This window comes from Ovis canadensis, chromosome 7 (genome assembly GCF_042477335.2).
Source record: "Ovis canadensis isolate MfBH-ARS-UI-01 breed Bighorn chromosome 7, ARS-UI_OviCan_v2, whole genome shotgun sequence".
Lineage (NCBI taxonomy): Eukaryota > Metazoa > Chordata > Mammalia > Artiodactyla > Bovidae > Ovis > Ovis canadensis.
Window position 1 is genome coordinate 65,293,724 of NC_091251.1, and position 24,951 is coordinate 65,318,674.

A 24,951-nucleotide genomic window follows, 5' to 3' on the forward strand; every position below is an offset into this window, starting at 1 on the left:
CTCTACTAGGTTAGAGAGCATGAATTCATGGAGATGTTATTCAGGACAGCTATATGATTTATCTTCTAAATAGTGTTTAGTGTTTCAGACTTAAGAGTAGATCATTGAGCCAAGATTGGAATTTTGATGGGCAAGTACAACAGAAGACTAGTAGTACAAAGGACCAGATTGGAAAAATAGCTTAGATATCTAGCTATGACGTCTAGGCTGGGGGACTTCGCAGGCAATCCAGTGGTTAAGACTCTGCGCTTCCAATGCACGAGGCCTGGGTTTGATCCCTGGCCAGGAACTAAGATCCCACATGCTGTGCGGCATGGCCAAAAAAATAAAAAATAATCTATTTAAAAAAAATAGAAATCTAGGCTGGGTTAGAAAGGAAGAGGTGCCATAGTGACCCAGTGGACTAAAGAAAATGGAGCAGTTAGTTAAGACATTAGAGGACACTATAAGGTTGAAGATTGATGAGGGGATAGTTTGCAGGATAGAAAGTTCTAGTCAGTGACTGGGATTCCAGAGTTTGATATCACTGAAGTAGTACAGATCAGGTGATGACAAGTCCAGGAGGTGGTCCTGGAGTGGGTAGCAAAAGAGAAGGAAAGGTCATTTGAGTTAAGGTTGTTATTGTTTACCCAGTGAGTTGTGTCTGACTGCAGTCCCATGGACTGCAGCATGCCAGGCTCCTCTGTCTTCATCTCCCAGAGTTTGCTCAAATTCATGTCATTGAACTGGTGATGCTATCCAACCATCTCATCCTCTGTCATCCCTTCTTCTCTTACCCTCAGTCTTTCCTAGCATCAGGGTCTTTTCCAGTGAGTCAGCTCTTCACATCAGGTAGCCCAAGTATTGGAACTCCAGCTTCAGCAGAAGTTCTTCCAATGAATACTCAGGGTTGATCTCCTTTAGCATTGACTGATTTGATCTCCCTGGAGCCCAAGGGACTATAAAGAGTCTTCTCCAGCACCACAATTCAAAGCATCGATTCTTCAGTGATCAGCCTTCTTTATGGCACAACTCTCACATCAGTACACGACTACCAGAAAAACCATAACTTTGACTAGATGGACCTTTGTTGGCAAGGTAATGTCTCTGCTGTTTAATATGCTGTCTAGGTTTGTCACAGCTTTCCTTCCTTTTGTCCTTTCCTTAAAAGGAGCAAGCATCTTTTAATTTCATGGATGCAATAATTGTCCACAGTGATTTTAGAGCCCAAGAAAATAAAGTCGGTCACTGTTTTCCTTTTTTTCCCCTTCTATTTGCTGTGAAGTGATGGAACTTGTACATCTGGAATTTCTTGGTTCATATCCTGCTGAAGCCTACCTTGAAGGATTTTGAGCATTACCTTGCTAGGATATGAAATGAGTGCAACTGTATGGTAGTTTGAACATTCTTTGGCATTGCCCTTCTTTGAGATTGAAATGAAAACTGACCTTTTCCAGTCTTGTAGCCACTGCTGAGTTTTCCAAATTTGCTGGCATATTGAGTGCAGCACTTTCACAGCATCATCTTTTAGGATTTGAAATAGCTCAGCAGGATTTCCATCACCTCCACTAGCTTTGTTCATAGTAATGCTTCCTACGGTGCACTTGACTTTATACTCCAGGATGTCTGGCTCTATCTAGGTGAGTGACCAGACCACACCATTGTGGTTACCTGGGTCATTAAGATCTTTTTTGAATATTTATTGTGTATTCTTGCCACCTTGAGTTAAGGAGTCCCAGGTATTTCAGGGCTAAACTGATAAGTGGGTCATATACCTAAACTTTAGAATCCTCTGGAATTATGGCATGAATTGGGTTGGAAACAGATGCTGGGAGCCAGGTATCAAAGACTTCAATGAATAAGAGAAGAATGATATTTAAAAGCCAGTTAGATGACAGTGGCCAGAGGTTATAGGGTAAAGATGTCAGAGTCCTGATGATTTTTTTTTTCATTAAGGGAGAATTATAGCTTGGAACTTGGGAGAAGGAATCTGGAGAATGCCTGTGGTCCTAGCCCCTCCCGTGATGTGGGGAGGGAATACTCTGTAGAGAAGGTGGTAGAGATAGCTCTGCCCTCCAGGCAGAGCCAAATGTACTTCAAGAAGCATTGTGTGGAAAAATTGAGGATTAAGAAACGATGACGATGACGGTGGGAGTTGGAGTCAGTTATGCTCGAATCACGAGTAAGAAAGTGTAAAGGAATAGAGGGGGATGACAACAGGAAAAACCAGCAAATGTGAACTTTCACATGAGGGCTAGAAGCAGCTGTTTTTTGATCAGTGCCCGAAGATGACAGGTTGTTGGACATAGTTAGAAAGTCATTTGGCACAATGTGTTGTGGTGCTGGGCCTGGCTAAATGGTCCTAGACAGTGTTTAGTCTGGTTTTATTTCTTTTTTTATAGATAAATTTATTTATGTATTTATGTTTTGGCTATGCTGGGTCTCCACTGCTGCATGGGCTTTCTCTAGTTGCAGTGAGTGGGGGCTACTCTCTAGTTGCAGAGTGCAGGTTACTCTCTAGTTGCGATGTTCAGGCTTCTCATAGCGGTGGCATCTCTTGCTGTGGAGTGTGAGCTCTAGGGCATGTGGGCTCCAGTAGTTGCAGCTCACGGGCTCTAGAACACGGGCTCAGTAGTGGTGACATAGGCTTAGTTGCTCCACAGCATGTGGGATCTTCCCAGATCGGGATCAAACCTGTGTCTCCTTCATTGGCAGGAGGATTCTTTACCACTGAGCCACCAGGTAAGCCCTGGTTTTATTTCTGATATACCAGTGATGGGATTTTGATTTGAATGGAAAGGACAGATAAGATCATTGAGCTAGTGTTGGAATTTTGCCCACAGGTACAGCAAAAGAAGTGTGTGTGCCTATGACAACTGGCAGAAGCATTGAATTGGTGTCAGCCTAGTGCAAAAAGTGTACCTGATTGTGGTGAAATGTGACTGGTAAATTACAATCACCTTAGTCTCTGTTGGTTTTTTGTACCAGTTAGGATGTAGGTAAAGATGGCCAAGTCCCAAAGGAAGCATTACTATGAACAAAGTTAGTAGAGGTGATGGAATTCCAGCTGAGCTATTTAAAATCCTAAAAGATGATGCTGTAAAGTGCTGCCTACAGTTAGGTACAAAGAGTAGCAAAATAGGAGAGTTAAAAATGAGGAGAGATGGAAGAAAACTTACTAACTAGTGACATCCAGAGAAACAAAGTACAGCTAATCATAGCGCCAAGTATGAACAGATAAAAGGAAAGGTAGTAATTATTAGAGAGAAATGTATCCTCTTTAGCCATGTAACACAGTACAGGATATAGAAACAGACGTAATAGACGCCATTCAGAAGCAGTGTTGAATTTAAGACAAAGGATGAAATGCTTTCATCTCCAGAGGCTTTGTTTCATGTTAGCCTTCTATATTTACACAGGCATAAACAGTCCAACTGTCCTTTATTGTGTTTAAACTTACGGGACACTTGTTCACAGAAGGGTAGAAGTGGACAAGCCTTCCAAAAGAACAGTCATTTGAGAAAACTCTTCACAGGATTTTATCTACTCAAAAGAGACTCTTTTGAGTCTACTCTTTCTCAAAAGACAAAAAGCCGTAGAATATTTTCATTTTTCTCTACCTAGTCTTTTACTGCCAATCTTTAGTTTTAAATGCCAAATCTACATTTCAGGAAAATAAATCAACTAAGGTAATTTTATTTGTTCATGAAAACATTTTACCTTTTGCAATTAACATTGTACCAGATAGCTTTTTACTGAGAACTTTTCGCATAAAACAGTCTCTGTGCTCTGATTTAGATGTTCACATGGCGTGTTGTTATTTAACAGCCTTACATGACTCAGAATCTGTGAATAACTACCCTTCCAGACACTTTTAGTCGTGTAAGGTTAGCTCGATCGTTGTTTTATCCCACCTGTGTTCCTCTGTACTTGAGTTTCAGCATGAGTTTTCTGGGACTGTCTTAACCACAGACTGAAAGTTTCTTCTCATGACACAGGACTACTTGAATCCCATTTGCATACCTCACTCTGTACAGCAAATTATAATGTTAGATAGGAGGAAACTAACTATATGTAATTCTGCAATCTAGTAGCTCCCAGCAGCATATTATTGTCATGACATAAAATTACCTATACTAGTTCTAGTGTCTGAATTTTCTTTTTTTTTTCTCTTGGCCTAAGTGCCAGCATTAATAACCTGCCTAATCCTCCAGTTTTAAGACTGAGGCTGCAATTTGCTTTTACTTTTTCTCTTGCCACCCAGGTTAATTCTGCTTCTGAACCCCAGGATTGTGTGTAGGAACCTGCCATTTGCTCACTGACTTGCCTAGTGCCAACTTGTGCCAGTCTGAATCCCTGTTTGCTTGCCATTTGTGAATTTTCTGTAGCTGGACTCTGTCTGCCTGTCTGGATATCCTTTTACGTCATGTTGAACTTTTTGATGCTGATTGTTAACCACCTGTTACGAACTTCTCCCAACACAGGATATGGTTCTGCTTGCCAGATTGAATTTCTTTCTGGTACTTTGGTTTGGATCCATGCCCTGGCAAGAACTGTGAAGAATTAGCTTACCACAGTTTCACAGATGCTGGCAGAAGTCAGGAGACTCTTGAGTCAAACACGAAGGACTTTACTATTCAAGGCTTGTCACATAGTATGACCTTCATCTGAAATCCCATAGGGCCAGTGCAGAAGTGGACCCAGGTGGATGCTGTACACAAAGTAGGTTTGTACCAGAGCTGAGAAGGCCAAGCTTAAGGAACACAATTTTTTACAAGAGTATTATAAGCAAACCTGTCCAATTTTTGCCTGACAGGGTGATAATATCTTTATTATATTGAACAGCAAACAAATCTATTATTTGCCTCAGAGAGAGACCATGTCTCTGTCATCCAAGGATGTCCACTATACAAACATCTATGAAAAGATAGTCCCAAGCAAAAGCCCTCGGTGCATCTGTTGACATATGACATGCAGGAGCATGGAAGACCCATGGAGAACTGTCTCCCAGGATCCTCTTGGATCTGCCTGCTTTCAGATCAGATCTGCCAAACCTGCCTTGCTCTGCTGCATTTTTTCTAAGTCTGTCTGTTTGTAGAGATAAGACAGTTTTCTTACACTGTCTTTTGTCTGACTTGAAGTTTAGAATCCATATTCTAAAATAACTTCTTTGACATAATTATGATTTTGTTTGTTGATTGGTTGTATGCATTTTACAACCCAGAATATTCAGTTGCAGTGCAGTCACCATTGTGGCCTAACTTGTCATTTTATTTAGTTGTATAGCATCCTTTTCCTCCTTACATCCTGAGTGCTAAATTGTACTGGTTGATGTTCTTTAACTACGGTGTAGTAATACTCAGTTTTAGAAGCTCTTGAAATACCAAGAATGTTTTCTACCCACATAAAATGTTGAAAGAAACATTTCATCAAAATCTTTTGAGGAGTAGGTGCTGTTAGAGTTCTTCCTGTCTTCTGTTGGAATATGTGTTACTCCTGGCCTCCACTGCTGTTTCTAAGCCCCACTGCTTTTGATTTCTCTTGAACTTTTTCTGTCTCTTTCTTTACTTCTCTCCAAATTGCTTCTTTCTAATCATTTCTGCTTGTTATGGCTGCTCTTAGTTCAACTGTCGCTCAAAATGTTTGGCCTTTCTGGCTATTGCCAATCATGATGTTTCTTTGCAGTGGAAACCAATCAATCTTTGTAAAAATGACGGTAGTGTTTGCAGTTGTCCACATCTCTTCTGTTTTTCTGTACAGGCAGTACCATAAGGACTCAGTATGTTTTCAGTGAGTATTTTTGCATAATTCTTTTCACTGTCATTGCTTTATTTGGAGCCATCAGGCGAGACTTACTGGTTATTAGCTTTTGTGTTTAAATTTGTTGTTCACATGCTACTGCCCCTAAGACTGAGGTTTATTTTTTTCCCCCTTTCCTTTTGAAATTCAGCTATTTCTGAGTTCAGGAAAAATTCTGAAAGTCATTAAGCAAATTATACTTTGTTGAATGTTTGTACTGGTGTTAAACTTTTAGGAATATAATGTTCATTGCATTTATAGTTTAATATATATGCAAACATGGAAAATATTTAATATTTCATATTTCTCCCTATTAAACTTCCTACAGTGGTTCTTTTTAAAAAATTTTTATTGGCATACAGATGTTTAGAGTGTTGTGTTAGTTTGAGATGTACAGCAAAGTGAATCAGTTATACATATACATATATCCACTCTTTTTTAGATTCTTTCCCCATATAGGTCATTACAGAGTATTGAGTAGAGTTCCTTGTGCTGTACAGTAGGTTCTTATTGTCACACAAGTGTATGTTCCTCAATTCTTTGTCTCGTCACAACAAAGATTTGGGGTGACGGACATTAAAGCCCCCTCGGCGTGTCACAGCTCTCAGGTCTTGGATAGACCGTGTTATAGCTCTCAGGTCTCAAATGGACCGTGTTATAGCTCTTAGATAAATCAGTGTTACAGCTCTATTTTATTTAGAAGATAGCAGGAAAATCCATCTTCAAGGCGTGAGGGCACCTCGATCTAAAGACACGATGAGAAGAGCGCCCCAACGCACGGGAGAGAGAGAGAGCTAGCTTTGGCTCCTCTATTTATATGTTTATCTCTCCCTGGGCCTGTCCCTGTGTAAATTGGGCCAGCCAGGAGTGTTGTTTGTTTTACCTGAGGTCCTCACTCCGACCTTCTTTTGTTTCATTTTCGCGGGCTTTCCCTTCCTTGTCAGTAGCCACCGCCATTTTGGACTCCTTTTCCCTGTTCTACCTACCTAACATTATTATCTTTTTTATATAGTAGTATGTAGATACAAGCTCATGAACAGTTTTCTCAAACTATTGCTCTTTTGGAGGGCTTGTCCACCTCAACCCTTCTGTGAACAACTGTTCCATGAGTTTAAACACAGTGAAGGACAGTTGGACTGTTTGCGTTTGTGTAAATATAGAAGCTAGCATGAAACAAAGCCTCTGGAGATGAATGCATTTCATCCTTTGGCTTTAATTCAACAGAGTTTTGTTTTGGGGAGGTAAAAACATTCTAGATATGGGTAGTGGTGATGGTTATATGAAAGTGTGTGAAGTGTTTCTGTGTTTAATGCCACTAAACTGTACACTTCAAAATGGTTAAAATGGTAAGCTTTACAATTAAATGTTAATTAATTTAAAAAGAAGGTTTGTAGTGGACACAATAGATTATCTAGCCAATGTTTATTGTCTCCTTTTATCCTTGCGGGCAGTCTCTGTTTTCTTTAGGCGTGTAGACCTTGTCTATGTGACTTAGGGTCACATAGGTAGGAATAAATTCTGGATTGACTGCAGCATATCAAGATTATTGTCATTACACTGCTGGTGTATGTATTATATATATATATATATGTACACACAGTAATGTTTTATTACAGTATTGTTTATAAAAGCTGAATATTGGGAAACAAGACATGTGAGTGTCCATCAGTAGCAGCAGACTGGTTTTAGATAATCCTTGCACAAATGAAGGAACCTCTGTGAAGATCTCTGTAAAAATAGTATATTTCTGTATTTGTTAACATGGAAAGATGGTCATATTGTTGAATTATTTAAAGACGTTTCCAAAGAGCAGTGTATAGAACTGAGCAGTGAAATTGGAGAAAGAGAATGGGTGGAAGGACTGAGAATGAGAGAAACTGGTAGGTTTTTTAAGGCAAAATACTTTTTAAGGCTCGGTGTTTTTGATCCATGAGATTTGGGAAAGGTGGTAAACTGGGAGATTTCTGGCAAGGTTTTCTTGATCTCAAGAAGCATATACCAGAAGATACTGTCTTATTTTCTTTTAATGAATATCGTGCCTGAGTGTGGCACCTTGAACCGTGCATGAGGAAAACCAGCCCCAAGATGAAGCAGGAACCTGAGGCCTTGATAAGACCCATGTGCTACTGATTACATGGGGTATGGAGCCTTTCCCGCTAAGCTGGTTTAATGTGAGGTGATCTGTTTCCTTCCTTATTTAAACCAGTTTGAGTTGAGATTCTGTTACTTGTGGTCAGAAGCATCCTAGCTGATATGAGACATTTCAGAAATGTAAACAAGAATTAGCTTTTCTAGTTTGTACAGGTTATTTTAAACCTGAGTCAGACTTAGGTTAGATGTCAGTGTGGTGTCCTTTTACCTTTTATTCATGATTTTCAGGGTGCTTTTATGGGTCTGCTTTTGAAGTCATTGTGTTTAATATTCTAAAATTGTGAAGTGTATAGTACAGTTGCCTGGAAATGACTACTAAATGTTGTTTATATGGCACTTTTATATTTGGCAAAGACTTTCTATTTTCCTTATGTTTATGTATTTTTCAAAATACTAAAAATTGTACATGAAAAACAGAAAAGAAATTACTTTTTAAATAAATCCTTTAACTATGTGTATATCTTTATTTGAAGAGAATTTTGGGAGATTTGAACTGAATTTATTAGAATTCATTTATTTATTTATTAGAATGCTTTCATTTGCAAGTAACTGAGAAACCCAATTTAAACTGCTTAAAGGATGTTTAAAGGATGGCTCGTGGATAAAGAATCTGTCTGTAATACAGGAAACACAGAAGATGTGGGTTCAGTCCCTGGGTCAGGAAGATCCCCTGGAGGAGGAAATGGCAACCCACTCCAGCATTCTTGCCTGGAAAATTTCTTGGACAGTGGAGCTTGATGGGCTACAGTCCACAGGGTCACAGAGTCAGACACGACTGAACATGCACAGGCATAAGCAATATTTAAAGGAATTTGTTTGCTTACATCGGAGAAGTCAATGGCAACCCAATCCAGTACTCTTGCCTTGAAAATCCCATGGACGGAGGAGCCTGGTAGGCTGCAGTCCAGAGGGTCACGAAAAGTCAGACACGACTGAGCGACTTCACTTTCACTTTTCGCTTTCATGCATTGGAGAAGGAAATGGCAACCCACTCGAGTGTTCTTGCCTGGAGAATCCCAGGGATGGAGGAGCCTGGTGGGCTGCCGTCTATTGGGTCGCACAGAGTCGGACACGACTGAAGCGACTTAGCAGCAACAGCATTTGCTTACATAACTAAAAAACTAAAGGTGTGTTACTTGTTGGTTAAAGCTTGATCCAACAGCTTAACTGTATCACTAAGAACTCAAGTTTCCTTCTGCCTTATTCTTTTCATAATTCCATAGTATTAGCTTTATTCTAGTGCTGGCTCCTCCCACAGTTTCAAAACTGACAGCAACAATTTTCCCTTGTGTGCTTTCTATATTTGTATCCAGCAGGGGGCGTTTTCCCAATTTTTCGCTCTTCAACTTTGGTAATATAAAATCACAGGCTTCATTCTGAAAACGCAGTTTAGGTAAAAAATCCATCCCTGTGTCAATCATTGTAGCAAGGAGGATGGAAATATGTTTACTGGTTTAAGTTACTAATTAACTGCCCTTGGAGGTGGAGGTGAGGCCAGTCCTGTTCAGATTATACGCTGATGTTTGGAGGATAGGTACGTCAGTGCCATGTCCAGTGTATGATTCAAGGACGGAAAGAGAGGTCAGCTATCCATCCCCTCTGCCAGATATAATTGGATAGTTTTTCTGTGTTTCTGTTTCAGTCTTACAGTGTTTCTCTTTATGTTTTTGTCACATTAGCAGATTGTTTGCAACAGAAAACTATTTGGCAGCTATTAATGCATACAACTTAGCCATAAGACTAAATAATAGGATTCCACTACTGTATTTGAATCGGGCTGCTTGCCACCTAAAACTGAAAAATTTACACAAGGCCATCGAAGATTCTTCTAAGGTATGTGTACCTATTTATATATATTGCTTTAAAATTGTTCTTCTCCCATGATTGACTGAAATGATGGCTTTGTCTTTTGTCGGGTAGATTTAAATAATTGAGATGCAATGATTTTAAAAATCTTCTTGCTTATTACATATTTTTACTGAAAAAAAATTTTTTTATGGAAAAGTTACTGGTGTAGTTTGAGACTTCAAGTTAGATTAGAGATACCTTATCAATTGCCTTAGTGTCTCAGTTGAAGTTCAAAAGGAAATTAGTAAATGGAAGTCAGTTTGTACCCACCTTTTTTCTTAATAAAGTTTTGGAGACAATGGGAGACAGAAAGAGACTTGATGTAACTACAGCTTGCACAATAGAAGGATATCTCCATAATCATTTTTACATTTTCAGAGTAATTTAGTATATCCTAATTTCCATTGTGAATAGCATGTCATTATCTTAAACTTCTAGTTTTTTCTTCTTTTTTTCCATATCAAAGTAACATTTTAAGGGAAACTCACATGCGAAATCTGTTATGTGTTTCCTTGAAATTGAGACTATGAAGGGAAACAATTAAGTCCTCATGCTTCAATCTCATTAAGTTATTGAAGATTTGACAATATTTTCATGATCCAGTTTTCATTTTACTAGCACAATTTCATGTACAAATATTTATTGAATGACTAAATAAACTGAATCACCAAATTTGAATATAAAAGCATTATACATAGTATGTTTATTATTGGAATTAATAACATTAACTAAATTAATGTTATTTCACCATCTCTGCTAGTAAAGGTAAAGCTGTAAAGGTTTCCAATGATAAACCAAAACCTAAGTCTGGGGGTAAGGGGATGAATCTCATATAGGAACAGTCAAACAAGTCCTAAAATTGTTCGACAGAAATGTATGTATTTCATAAATTCCTGTCCAGTTAAGCCAAAATTTTAGGTGGGTGAGGGCCTGAGGCTTGTTTTAAGGTTGAATTTTATCCTGTTTTTGCTCAAGCTTAAATTGGGAAATTATGTTTTTCCCTATTTTTTTCTGTAAGGCCCTAGAAATATTGACACCTCCTGTTGCAGACAATGCTAATGCAAGAATGAAGGCACACATACGTCGTGGAACAGCATTCTGTCAACTGGAATTGTATGTAGAAGGTAAGAGATGAAATGTTTTAAGTTCCAGGTTATACTCTGAAAAAAAAGTCATTGCCATTATTCAGATGACTCCATTATTTTATACTTTTAGCATTTAATTTATTCTTTGTAATTTATCTGGCAAAAGATGACTTGAAATATTTTAAAAAATCATTGTAGAAGGGATTTAATGAAATTTATAAATATCTCCCTAGGTCTAGGGAGATGCTGTAATATCAGACAACTTTTTGTGGAAAAAATGTGTAATAAAGGATATAAATGAATCATTTAAGAAATAATGGAAATTTTAAAATTAGCTTCTTTGGTCAGACACACAGCACATATATACATATGCATGCTCAGTTGTGTCTAACTCTCTGTGACCCCATGGACTGTAGCCCGCCAGGCTCCTCTGTCCGTGAAATTTTCCAGGCAAGAATATTGGAGTGATTTGCCATTTCCTACTCCAGGACATACATACATACATACATGCATAAGCTCAGAAACAATTGATGTAGCACAGTGCATGATCAATTGCTTATTTTTGTGAGAATGTACTAAGGTTTTTAATTCAGTCGCATGTATGTAGAAGCCATATTTATTTGATTTTTAGTGTTTTAACTTCTTTCGTTTTTCATTTTTAATGTACTTAAGAACTGTTTGCAGTTATTCATGTTGTCCCAGAGTTTTATCTTCAGTGCTCTTCTCATACCCCTTCACCCAGACACTCTTCATTTAAGACCTAAAGGCCTAATTCCTTATAATGTCTTGCCAGGAAATGGGCTCTAGCTTATAAAGTTTTCTATTTCTGACTTGTTTGTAAGCTTGTTTCTGTCATTTTTAGATTTTTCTAACCAAAGCATCCAAATTAGGTTTATGTGCCTGTCCTTTCTTTGAGTCATACCCAGCTTCATGAGGATAAAAATTATCAAGACAGAAATGAAACACTGTAAGCATTCTTTAGGAATTACAGCATCATAGACTTTTCTGAACTTAAAGACTTTATTGAACCTTCATTTTAAAGATGAGAAAATGGAGGCTTGGAGACATTAAGTGATTTGCCTGAAGTGGCATGTCAAATCCATAGCACCTAGAACTCAAGTTTCCTTGGTGGTTGGTGGTTTAGTCCCTAATTTGTGTCCAACTCTTGTGACCACATGGACTGTAGCCCACCAGGTTCCTCTGTCTGTGGGATTTCCCAGGCAAAAATACTGGAATGGGTTGCCATTTCCTTCTCCAGGGGATTTTCCCAACCCAGGGATCAAACCTGTGTCTCACGCATTGCAGGAGGATTCTTTACCACTGAGCCACCAGAGTTATTCACAAAGAAATTCTTCCCACTGATTTTTTTGGTAAAGATTTAGATTCAGTAATATATTTTTAACATCCAATCTACAATGCTTTCCTTTTTAACCAGTTTTTCACAAAGAAATTTTATAGATAGGATAACTACAAAAAAAAGCACAAATGAGTTATATATGAGTTATATATGAGTTATATAAAGTATGGAATAAGTCTACCAAAATTAAGTTTTAGGATCTAGAATTTTGAAATAAGACAACATTAATTACTTTTTAATTGAGGTGATAAAAATGTCCTTTTGATATATGAGTTTTGAGTCTGTTCATGCTTTAATGAGTTTAAGCTGTTAGCCTATTTGTATTTCAGTTTAAAATTACTGTTTCTTACTGAAGCTTGGTTAAAATCATTGTAATTATTTCTGAAATTACTTAAAATTTTCTTTAGTCTAGACATGTATGTGAAAATGGGAATCTGATCAAAACTGATTACTTATGCTGAACCATGGATTTAACGATTTTTTTTATTTTTAAAAAATGTTGTCTAGATAACACAGGTACTTAGAAAATATTTTATTGATCATCATTGCTATATAAATATAGGCCTACAGGATTATGAAGCTGCTCTTAAGATTGATCCATCCAACAAAATTGTACAAAATGATGCTGAGAAGATTCGGAATATAATTCAAGGAACAGAACTAGAATCTAAATGACTACAAGAAGCAACTAGGTATTGTTCTAAGTTTAACAAAACAACTAGAGGCATTAGAAATCTGTGCATATTATGGCTGATTATACAGAATCATTTTGTCTTTAGTTCCATAGAGGGCAGAATATTATAAATCTGTAGAAAATGAAATTTTGATTTGAATGGTTTTTGAATAAGTAAGTCAAAATAAGAATAATTATTTAAATTATTTGTTTCATATTACTACAGGATGTTTTTTGTTACTGAATTCAGCTTTCCCTTATAACTAACAATATATTTGTTGATGTGATTACTAGGACACTTACTGATTCATTTTTAACAAGAAGTTTAAAATAAAAGATTATGTTTATAAAATATTTGTATTAACTACTCAATTTAATTGTCTGAATGCTTGGCCTTGGTATAATCAATATTGATGTTTCCACTTAGTTTCTAAATGCACAGAACCTTCTTTTAAAAAAATACTGCTCCACCACCTGTTGTTTTAGGTTAGACCAGTTTACCTTAGTATTACTAAAACAACTTTTTGGAAAACCTTATCTTCAGCTGTAGGGAGTGTAGCCAAAGCATGGATCATATTTTATAATACTATCTGATGATGATGACTTTTCTAGTAAGACTGTTTTCTAGTACTGTCAAGTATACCAGGAAAAAAAAAATAAGACAGCAAAGGGTAGAAATGTTAACTTAGAATGTGGTGATACTGGCACTGGATTGCACCACCAGTTGTGTTGTATCACTGTGATGGTGCAAGCATTAAGCAAAACCAGCACAGCTTCCCTTTTGCATATAACAGTTGTCACAATTCTCTGTGATTATATTTAGGGGTTTTTTAAGGAAAACCACAAAATTTTTAGGAATAAGTTTTACAGTATTTGGTCATCAGATGTCATTCAAGTGGATCATAAAACAGTCTTTTTTTAAAAAAAAAAAAAGATGTAATACTTTTTTGAATATGTAAGAGCATCCTAGTTCAGCAACCTTGAAACTTTTACTTCTATAAAGCAACTCTTGATAACTTCAGTAGCAGTCCTGCCCAGTTATCAGAACTTCTGGTGACATAGGATTGCTTTTTGTTACAATCAGCCCTGGTTTGTTTTTATTTTTAAAAATAAATGTAACCAAAGTAAAGGTGGTTATCTGGGAAGTGGCGTCACTGTAGACCCAGAGATGGAAGCCTCATGTTAACAGTGGCAGAGATAACCCATCAACTTAGGTCCCAGAATGACTTTGCAGATCAGATCTACTTACCCATCCTGAACCACTTGTCTGTTATGTGGGAGAAAAATGAACTTTCATCTTAAGTATGAAAAAACAAAAAAGGTGGTTCTTCTGTATATCATGTTCCAGTTTGACATTCAGAATACTTTAACCAACCTAGTCTTTTCTCAGGCCAGGCTCTTGCTATTGCAGGAAAAACGGGGCACGAGAGGATGGTCACATCCCGGGTCTCAATGAATCCCAGGGACAGGCCATCAGGTGAGGTTGGTTGGCTTTGGGCAGGAAAGAATTCAAAAGCGAGTCATAGTAAAGTGAAAGCAGGTTTATTTAGAGATGCACATTCCATAGACAGAATACAGGCCATCTCAGAAGGTGAGCGCTGTGCCCGGGTGTGGGAGTAGTTAGTTTTATGGGCTGGGTAGTTTCATAGGCCTACCGAGTGGGAGAATTATTCCTGCTATCTTGGAGAAAGGGCAGAGATTTCCAGCAATTGGGCCACGCCCACTTGTTGGCCTTTTCCGGTCTGCCTGGGAACTGTCACGGCACTTGTGGCTGTGTCATTTAGTTAGTGTATTAGAATGAGCATGTAATGAGGCTTAGGGGCTGCTGGTAGTCAAAAACCTTCCATCATCTTAGACCTACTTGGTTCTAACCAGTTTTTTCTCTATCCTCAATGACTGTGGCATTCTTTTAAACGTTGTGCCCTGTTCCCTTCCCTCCTGTCTCATTCCTATTACATCCCAATCAGAAACAAAAACCTGGGCCCAATAGTTAGCCTAAGCGCAAAGGATCTATTTTTGGAGGAGGTAGAAGGGAGTTTTAAGTAGTTAGTTATTATTTTTGACCCTATCCTATAAGTCTTGGTTTAAAAGCAATAGATACTCATTTGTATTCATGAACTACTTGACCTTTTTTGAGCAAATCTTCTGTTAAGGGACTTTTGTCATAGACTGAAGTAGTGATAGAGTTAAATTAGAGATATGCACATTCCCATTTGATTTATGACAAAAGCATGCTTCCCAAATAGAGTTATCATCAAAACTTAGAGTAAAAGATTGTTAAAAGGAAAAATTATTATGGTAGTCCTTAGACATGACCAAGTCAAACAAGGAAAGATTTATTACTTCCAGCAAGTTAGGAGAACACTGGGGACTTTCCCCCAAGCTCCAAAATTGGGGAAGTTTTAAGCTAAAGGTGCATCCATATTTATGAAACAGCTTGAGCAAAGAATTCTCCTTGGAGTTGGCAAAGTAAACAGAGTTCCAAGCTGTAGTTGATTGAAGTTAGGAGTGTCAGAAAAGGTCCAATATCATCATCCCTTAGCTTCCAGTAGATCTGGTGGTTGATCCCTGGTTGTTGTTCAGTTGCTAAGTCATGTCTGACTCTATATGACCCCATGGACTGCAGCACACCAGGCTCCCCTGTCCTTCACTATCTCCCAGAGTTTGCTCAAATTCATGTCTGTTGAGTCAGTGATGAACGTTAAACATCTCATCTTCTGCCGTCCACTTCTCTTCCTGCCTTCAGTCTTTCCCAGCATCAGAGTCTTTTTCAGTGAGTCAGCTCTTGGCATCAGGTGGCCAGAGTATTGGAGCTTCAGCATTAGTCCGTCCAGTTGATCTCCTTTAGAATTGATTGGTTTGACATCCTTGCTGGCCAAGGGACACTCGAGTCTTTTCAGCACCACAGTTCGAAAGCATCAGTTCTTCAGATCTCAGCCTTCTTTATGGTCCAACTCTGAGTCCTGGAGGGGGGTTAAATTCTTCAAAACAACTCAAGAAACTGCTTCAGGCTAGTCTTTACCACCGAAAGAAAGAAAATGAAGTCGCTCAGTCATGTCCAATTCTTTGTGACCCCATGGACTATAGCCTACCACAATCCTCCGTCCATGGGATTTTCCAGGCAAGAGTATTGGAATGGGTTGCCATTTCCTTCCCCAAAGGATCTTCCCAACCCAGGGATCAAACCTGGGCCTCCCACATTGTAGGCAGACGCTTTACCATCTGAGCCACCAGGAAAGTTACCACTGAAGCAGACTTGGAAGTCTTTATTATCTGACTTGTCATCTTTGCTGTTGTTCCTTGCCTGATAAGAGTCCTTTGCTCTTTTGTTCCCGTAAGATCATTGTTATCGAGACCTGTTCAAGGTCAAGCATTGTGACCAGGCTTAGATCACAAAATGGTTTAGGCCTCAAATGACTTCTCTTTTGTCAAAAACTATATCTGGTTTTTTTCTCCAGGGACCCTCTACCCCATCTGCTTACACAAGGATGAGGCCTAATTAAAAAACTGGCTCAGAGGAGCCTGTTTAGAGTTTCATTAAGGAAAGAACACTTGGCATTGGTAAGCCGGGTTTTTTCCAACACACCTCATGTATTTGGAGAATAAAGGGAAAGGACTTTTGCATATACTATCTGGGTGAAAAAGTTGGTATGTGGTCTCCTAAGAATCCTGAAAACAAGGGTGTGTTTCATTATGTTACTAAATTGATCTGCCTCAGTCTCACTCTCAAAGACCCCAGAGCACCCTCAAGACTGACCCATCTGCAAGGATCAGAGTCATATTAACCAGGCTCAGGAGAGTAAGTAAAAGAGATTACATACTTATTACTAATGCAATAATCAGAAATTGACTGAGGATGTTCATGGTCATGGTAGGTTAAATGAAAATTCATTTCTCTTTATAAGCAGATTTGATATGGTAAATCATAAATTTTCTTGACAGACATGGACTCAGAACAAGGATAATTAGTTTAATGAATGGACTGTTTCATGGCATCATGCATCCAGTTCTACATAACAAGCTTCCTTTTTCCTAAAATGTTTAGGCTAATTCCCTTTGTTTACAAGCCTTAAGACATACTTCATTATAACTAACTCTCTTGTACTAACAATAAAACCAGGTTAACTCTTCAGGTCACGACAAGGTTACCAGTATCATCTCTTTGAGATGTGATTTGCCTTTTTTTTTTCTTTTAATGAAAGAACATTAATAGAGGAATTTATTTAGTTGATATTGTGATTCCCCCTTATAAAATGTTTAAAAGGTATATGATTCCTAAGGCCATCTCTCTTCTTAAGATACTCTCTTCAGGGAACTACTTTTTTTTTTAAGGCACTGCTTTTGACAGTACTTAGAACACACTTCATTTTAGCCTTTGTATGACCTAGATAAGCATGGTTTTTATTTAATAAATGGACTGCCTTGTATAGTACCTAAAACATAAAATAAACTCAGCATAATTTTGAACTATTATATATAGTAAAAACCAACATTATTTGGTCAAATATATTAATTAGATTATTGATGGGGTAAAATTATATTTATGATAGTCTTTTAGTTTATAGCTAAAAGAGGAAAAAGACCTAAACAAACTGGTAAAATATTCCTTTGGGAAGATAAGCCTTTAGTTTAACTTAATGCTGTATTTAAAGAAATAGTCAGTGAAAGTGAAAGTGCTAGTCACTCTGTCGTGTCCGATTCTTTGTGACCCTATGGGCTGTAACCCACCAGGTTTCTCTGTCCATGGAATTCTCCAAGCAAGAATACTGGAGTGGGTTTTCCTCCTCCGTTATTTCCTCCTCCAGGGGATCTTCCCAACCCAGAGATTGAACCCAGGTCTCCCACACTGCAGGCAGATTCTTGACCAACTGAACCACCAGGGAAGACAGTCAAAATATTCTGATAATTGTGTAAAGGTAGGAAAATTTTCCTAAAGTATGTGAGTTTTCAATTTAATGTGCTTTAAATATTTTCCAGCAGAACTGATTGTTCAAATTGTTACCTGAGATAAAGTCTTTCTTTCTGGAAAAATTACTGAGTATGTTTATTTTTTACACTTTAGGATGGCATATTTCAAATGTACTGCTTTATTCAGTGTAGCTCACAAAATAAATTAATACTTTACAGTCCATATGCCAATGCTTTATTTTTAGCTTGTTCTTATGTATCCTGGTTTTAAGTATACTATAAATTGATGGATAATTCTGTGTCCATCCTGTCTATACGTTTGATTTTATACACTCTACTTTTTTTAGTCATGTTAAAGAACATTACTCTGCAGTCATCTTTAGCTACATTTTCTCTGTGGACTGATTACTGTGGGTGAGAGATTCTTAAAATCTCTCTGCTTCCATCAGATACAAATATGCTGCTTCTTTTAAAAAAGTAACCTTTGGCCTCCACATATATTTCCAGCTATTACCCCATCTCTATATTCACTGTACAGAAAAGCTACTAAAAAGTTTTTACTTCTTGCAGGCTTTCATAAACCTGTTCTAGTATGGTTTTCCTCTCTATAGCCTCACTGAAATAGTTCTCCTTGAGGCACGAGTTATCTCTACATTGCCTAATCAAACCCTCAGGCCTCAGTCTATGTGTTAGCTTCCAAGATAGTTTCCCAAAGCTGGGTCTTTCCCTGTTCAGGAAACAAGTTCCTTCCTTGACTTCTGAATATCACAGACTTCCTCATTTCTTCCTACTTCACTAAGTGAGGCACTTCTTGGTCTCATTTGTTCATTCCTTGTCATCCCCCTGACTTCTAAATGAGTTGCCTAAAGATTAGTCCTCTGGTCTTTATTCTGCCTACACTTTGTTATCTTATCTCATGATTTTAAATAATATCTTTGTGTGAAGATTGTTTAAATTGATTATATTAAACTTCTCCCTTGAACATCAGACTAGATATTCAGTTCCCACAATAACTTGACTTTCTCTTGACTTTCTTCAGGGGCATCTTCAAATACCAACTGATCAGACACTCCTGTGCCTTAAATACCTCCTTGTCCAAGCACTCTTCCTCCAACCCTCTGTTAGTTTTTCTCTATAATTCTTTTCACCTGGCATGTTGTATACTTACAGATATACATTTACATGTCAGTAACACCCTCTTCCAACAACACAAGAGAAGACTCTACACATGGACATCACCAGATGGGCAAGACCGAAATCAGATTGATTATATTCTTTGCAGCCAAAGATGGAGAAGCTCTATACAGTCAGCAAAAACAAGACCGGGCTCTGACCGTGGCTCAGATCATGAGTTCCTTATTGCCAAATTCAGACTTAAATTGAAGAAAGTAGGGAAAACCACTAGACCATTCAGGTATGACCTAAATCAAATCCCTTATGATTATATAGTAGAAGTGAGAAATAGATTTAAGGGCCTAGATCTGATAGACAGATTGCCTGATGAACTGTGGAAGGAGGTTTGTGACATTGTACAGGAGACAGGGATCAAGACCATCCTCACGGAAAAGAAATGCAAAAAAGCAAAATGGCTGTCTGAGGAGGCCTTACAAATAGCTGTGAAAAGAAGAGAAGCAAAAAGCAAAGGAGAAAAGGAAAGATATAAGCATCTGAATGCAGAGTTCCAAAGAATAGCAAGAAGAGAGAAGAAAGCCTTCCTCAGCAATCAGTGCAAAGAAATAGAGGAAAACAACAGAATGGGAAAGACTAGAGATCTCTTCAAGAAAATTAGAGATACCAAGGGAACATTTCATGCAAAGATGGGCTCGATAAAGGACAGAAATGGTATGGACCTAACAGAAGCAGAAGATATTAAGAAGAGGTGGCAAGAATACCCAGAAGAACTATACAAAAAAGATCTTCACGACCCAGATAATCACAATGGTGTGATCACTCACCTAGAGCCAGACATCCTGGAATGTGAAGTCAAGTGGGCCTTAGAAAGCATCACTACGAACAAAGCTAGTGGAGGTGATGGAATTCCAGTTGAGCTTTTTCAAATCCTGAAAGATGATGCTGTGAAAGTGCTCCACTCAATATGCCAGCAAATTTGGAAGACTCAGCAGAGGCCACAGGACTGGAAGAGGTCAGTTTTCATTCTAATCCCAAAGAAAGGCAATGCCAAAGAAGGCTTAAACTACCACACAATTGCACTCATCTCACATGCTAGTAAAGTAATGCTCAAAATTCTCCAAGCCACGCTTCAGCAATAGGTGAACCGTGAACTTCCAGATGTTCAAGCTGATTTACAAAGGGAAGAGAAAACAGAGATCAAATTGCCAACATCCACTGGATCATTGAAAAAGCAAGAGAGTTCCAGAAAAACATCTATTTCTGCTTTATTGACTATGCCAAAGCCTTTGACTGTGTGGATCACAATAAACTGTGGAAAATTCTGAAAGAGATGGGAATATCAGACCCCCTGACATGCCTCTTGAGAAACCTATATGCAGGCCAGGGGGCAACAGTTAGAACTGGACGTGGAACAACAGACTGATTCCAAATAGGAAAAGGAGTGTGTCAAGGCTATATATTCTCACCCTGCTTATTTAACTTCAATGCAGAGTACATCATGAGAAACGCTGGTCTGGAAGAAGCGCAAGCTGGAATCAAGATTGCCGGGAGAAATATCAATAACCTCAGGTATGCAGATGACACCACCCTTATGGCAGAAAGGGAAGAGGAACCAAAGAGCCTCTTGATGAAAGAGAGTGAAAACGTTGGCTTAAAGCTCAACATTCAGAAAACTAAGATCATGGCATCTAGTCCCATCACTTCATGGGAAATAGATGGGGAAACAGTAGAAACAGCATCAGACTTATTTTTGGGGGCTCCAAAATTGCTGCAGATGGTGATTGCAGCCATGAAATTAAAAGACGCTTACTCCTTGGAAGGAAAGTTATGACCAACCTACATAGCCTATTCAAAAGCAGAGACATTACTTTGGTAACAAGGGTCCATCTAGTTAACACTATAGTTTTTCTAGTAGTCACGTGTGGATGTGAGAGTTGGACTGTGAAGAAAGCTGATCACCGAAGAATTGACGCTTTTGAACTGTGGTGTTGGAGAAGACTCTTGAGAGTCCCTTGGACTGCAAGGAGATCCAACCAGTCCATTCTGAAAGAGATCAGCCCTGGGATTTCTTTGGAGGGAATGATGCTAAAGCTGAAACTCCAGTATTTTGGCCACCTCATGCGAAGAGTTGACTCATTGGAAAAGACTCCGATGCTGGGAGGGATTGGGGGCAGGAGGAGAAGGGGACGACAGAAGATGAGATGGCTGGATGGCATCACTGACTCGATGGACGTGAGTTTGAGTGTACTCCGGGAGTTGGTGATGAACAGGGAGGCCTGGTGTGCTGCGATTCTTGGGGTCGCAAAGAGTCGGACATGACTGAGCAACTGAACTGACCGAATTGAGCATGTAAATAAAATATTTATATAAGTAAGATTTATGTAACATAAATAATGTAAATGTTATACTTATATGGGGGCTTCCGTGGTGGCTCAGACATTAAAGAATTTGCCTGCAATGCAAACCCAGTTTCGATCTCTGGGTGGCATAGATCCCCTTGAGAAGGAACTGGCAAACCATTCCAGTATTTTTGCCTGGAGAATCCCATGGACAGACGAGCCTGCAAGCTATAGTCCATGGAGTTGCGAAGAGTCAGACATGACTGAGCAACTAACATACATATATGGACATAAATACTTATGTGTAAATATGTACGCATTATGGTGTTGCTATTAGCCACTCGGTCGTATCCAATTCTTTGCGATCCCCAGGACTGTAGTGACCAGGCTCCCCTATCCATGGGATTTTCCAGGCAAGAATACTGGAGTATGTTGCCATTCCCTTCTCCAGGACATCTTCCTGACCCATGGATCAAACCCTTGTCTACTGCTTTGCAGACAGACTCTTCACTGACAGAGCCACTGGGGAAACCCAACATAAATATTTATGTGTAAATACGTATACATATAAGCCAGTGAGGGTGCTCATGATAGCACCTTCTTCAACGGCAATGCCAAAGAATGCTCAAACTGCCACACAATTGCACTCATCTCACACGCTAGCAAAGTAATGCTCAAAATTCTCCAAGCCAGGCTCCAACAGTATGTGGACTGTGAACTTCCAGATGTTCAAGCTGGATTTAGAAAAGGCAGAGGAATCAGATATCAAATTGCCAACATCCGTTGGCTCATCAAAAAAACAAGACAGTTCCAGAAAAACATCTACTTTGCTTTATTGACTATGCCAAAGCCTTTGACTGTGTGGATCACAATGAACTGTGGAAAATTCTTCAAGAGATAGGAATACCAGACCAGCTGACCTGCTTCCTGAGAAATCTGTATGCAGGTCAAGAAGCAACAGTTAGAACTGAATATGTAACAACAGACTGGTTCCAAATCAGAAGAGGAGTACGTCAAGGCTGTATATTGTCAGTCTGCTTATTTAACTTACATGCAGGGTACATCGTGAGAAACGCTGGGCTGGATGAAGCACAAGCTGGAATCAAAATTGCCAGGAGAAATATCAATAACCTCAAATATGCAGATGACACCGCACTTACAGCAGAAAGCAAAGAAGAACTAAAGAGCCTCTTGAAAGTGAAAGAGGAGAGTGAAAAAGTTGGCTTAAAGCTCAACATTCAGAAAACTAAGATCATGGCATCTAGTCCCATCACTTGATGGCAGATAGATGGGGAGACAATGGAAATAGTGAGAGGCTTTATTGTCTGGGCTCCAGAATCACTGCAGATGGTGACTGTAGCCATGAAATTAAAAGATGCTTCTTGCAGAAAAAGTTATGACCAACCTAGACAGCATATTAAAAAGCAGAGATGTTACTTTGCAAACAAATGTCCGTCTAGTCAAAGCTTTGGTTTTTCTAGTAGTCACGTATGGATGTTGGTGTAGAAAGAAAGCTGAGTGCCAAAGAACTGATGCTTTTGAACTGTGATGTTGGAGAAGACTCTTGAGAGTCCCTTGGACTGCAAGGAGATCCAACCAGTCCATGGTAAAGGAAATCAATCCTGAATATTCATTAGAAGGACTGATGCTGAAGCTGAAACTCCAGTATTTTGGCCACCTGATGCGAAGAACTGACTGATTTGAAAAGACCCTGATGCTGGGAAAGATTGAAGGAGGGAGGAGAAGGGGACGACAGAGGATGAGATGGTTGGATGGCATCATCAACTCGCTGGACATGAGTTGGAGTAAGCTCTGGGAGTTGGTGATGGACAGAGAAGCCTAGTGTGCTGCAGTCCATGGGGTTGCAAAGAGTCAGACAGGACTGAGTGACTGAACTGACTTATGTACACATATTTTACATTTATATATTTATACATGTAAATAAGTATTTGTAAACATTTTTATATCTTGTTGTTCAGTTGGCCAGTCATGTCTGACTCTGCAAGACCATGGACTGCAGCATGCTGTATGTCTACATGGGTATGAATATATGTATATTACATATGTCAGTGTAACATAAAGACAGAAACATTTACTTTCTATAATCTTTATATATAAATGTGTATACAGGAGGAGAAGGGGACGACCGAGGATGAGATGGCTGGATGGTATCACGGACTCGATGGATGTGAGTCTGAGTGAACTCTGGGAGATGGTGATGGACAGGGAGGCCTGGCGTGCTGCGATTCATGGGGTCGCAAAGAGTCGGACACAACTGAACTGAACTGAACTGATACATATTTATATGTATGTCTTTTGGTGTGTTTTCCCCTACTAGAATTTATTAGAATCTAACCTCCATGAAGCTGCTGCTACTGCGAAGTCGCTTCAGTTGTGTCCGACTTTTTGCGACCCCATGGACTGCAGCCTACCAGGCTCCTCAGCCCATGGGATTTTCCAGGCAAGAGTGCTGGAGTGGGTTGCCATTGCCTTCTCCGTCCATGAAGATAGGTGCCTAGAAATCCCTGGACTTTAGACACTGAGTGACCACTTAATTGCATTCCAGACAACATGCTTGATTCCATGATACTCATCTTTCTTAAGAATTTTAGCAACAGCAACAAAACCAAAAAAATGCCTAACCACCTATCATAGTAAGGAACTTTTGGTTAACCTCTAGATTATACATGTTAAAAAGTTGACTTCACTTGCTACAAATCAAGCACCTACAGTGAAGGAGTAAAATGCCAGAGAAGTTTATGCCAGAGAAGTCTGGTAAACTCAAATTCTGTTGTATCATTCTCCTGGAAATCTTGTGCAGTCCCTTGATTTTTGATATTTCAGAGGAAGTTAACAAAGCCAATCTTTTTTTCTTTCCTGTGCCCATATCATATTTTGGGATATTTGAAAGAATTTCATGAGGCTGCAAAGTTTGAGCTGTTTCCTAAGATTCAACTTTTCTGTGTCCAACTTTTCTGACCCCCTAGTGACTCACAAGATTATTTTTTCTAATTGATGTTAATATCCTGAACCTGAAACCAACAGGGAAAAATAAGAATAGTGATTCTGTTTTTTTTCCAGTAAAGGAGTTTAGTTCCAATTGAACAGGAGGTTTCAACAGATGGCAGCTGAAATATATCTCTGTGTAGTGTAATTTCAGAATTTAAAGAATTGTATAGGCCATCATTGGAGAAGGAAATGGCAACCCACTCCAGAAACTTTCCTAGAGAATCCCGTGGACAGAGGAGCCTGGTGGGCTGCTGTCCATAGGGTCACACAGAGTCGGACACGAATGAAGCAGCTTAGTACACGTGCATGCATTGGAGAAGGAAATGGCAACCCACTCCAGTATTCTTGCCTGGAGAATCCCCGGGACAGAGGAGCCTGGTGGGCTCCCGTCTATGGGGTCGCACAGAGTCGGACACGACTGAAGTGACTTAGCAGCAGCAGCAGCATAGGTCATCATCTACCACTGCTCATGCTCTGTGTTGAGGATGTATCAGAGTAATTGCATTTGTGAAAATGTGCAACATTCTTTCACATTTTTATTCTTTTATATGTAAGATTTCTTTTGCCTGGGCTGATCTTTCCTTTGATTTGGCTTTACCTTCTCCAGGATGTTTCTTCTGACCTCCTTGTCTCTGTTTAAGCCAATTCTGTCTCTGTGTCTGAAAGACCTTT

The 24,951-nt window shown here is 39.0% G+C and overlaps 1 protein-coding gene across 9 annotated transcripts in view; it reads left to right on the forward strand.

Moving 5' to 3' along the window:
* The window catches only part of DNAAF4 (dynein axonemal assembly factor 4), a 69,152-nt gene extending 55,908 nt beyond the window's left edge, over positions 1-13,244 (forward strand). For 4 of the 9 annotated variants that reach the window (XM_069596457.1, XM_069596455.1, XM_069596461.1 and 1 more), the window contains exons 7-9: positions 9,609-9,762; positions 10,796-10,901; positions 12,782-13,244. In XM_069596457.1, the coding sequence (XP_069452558.1) occupies positions 9,609-9,762; positions 10,796-10,901; positions 12,782-12,894 (373 nt within the window). In that variant the 3' untranslated portion in view covers positions 12,895-13,244. Of the gene's footprint in view, positions 1-8,554; positions 9,057-9,608; positions 9,763-10,795; positions 10,902-12,781 lie in introns of all 9 variants that reach the window. The other 5 variants (XM_069596459.1, XM_069596458.1, XR_011258232.1 and 2 more) reach the window with 4 other exon arrangements.
* Positions 13,245-24,951: the final 11,707 nt, after the last annotated feature.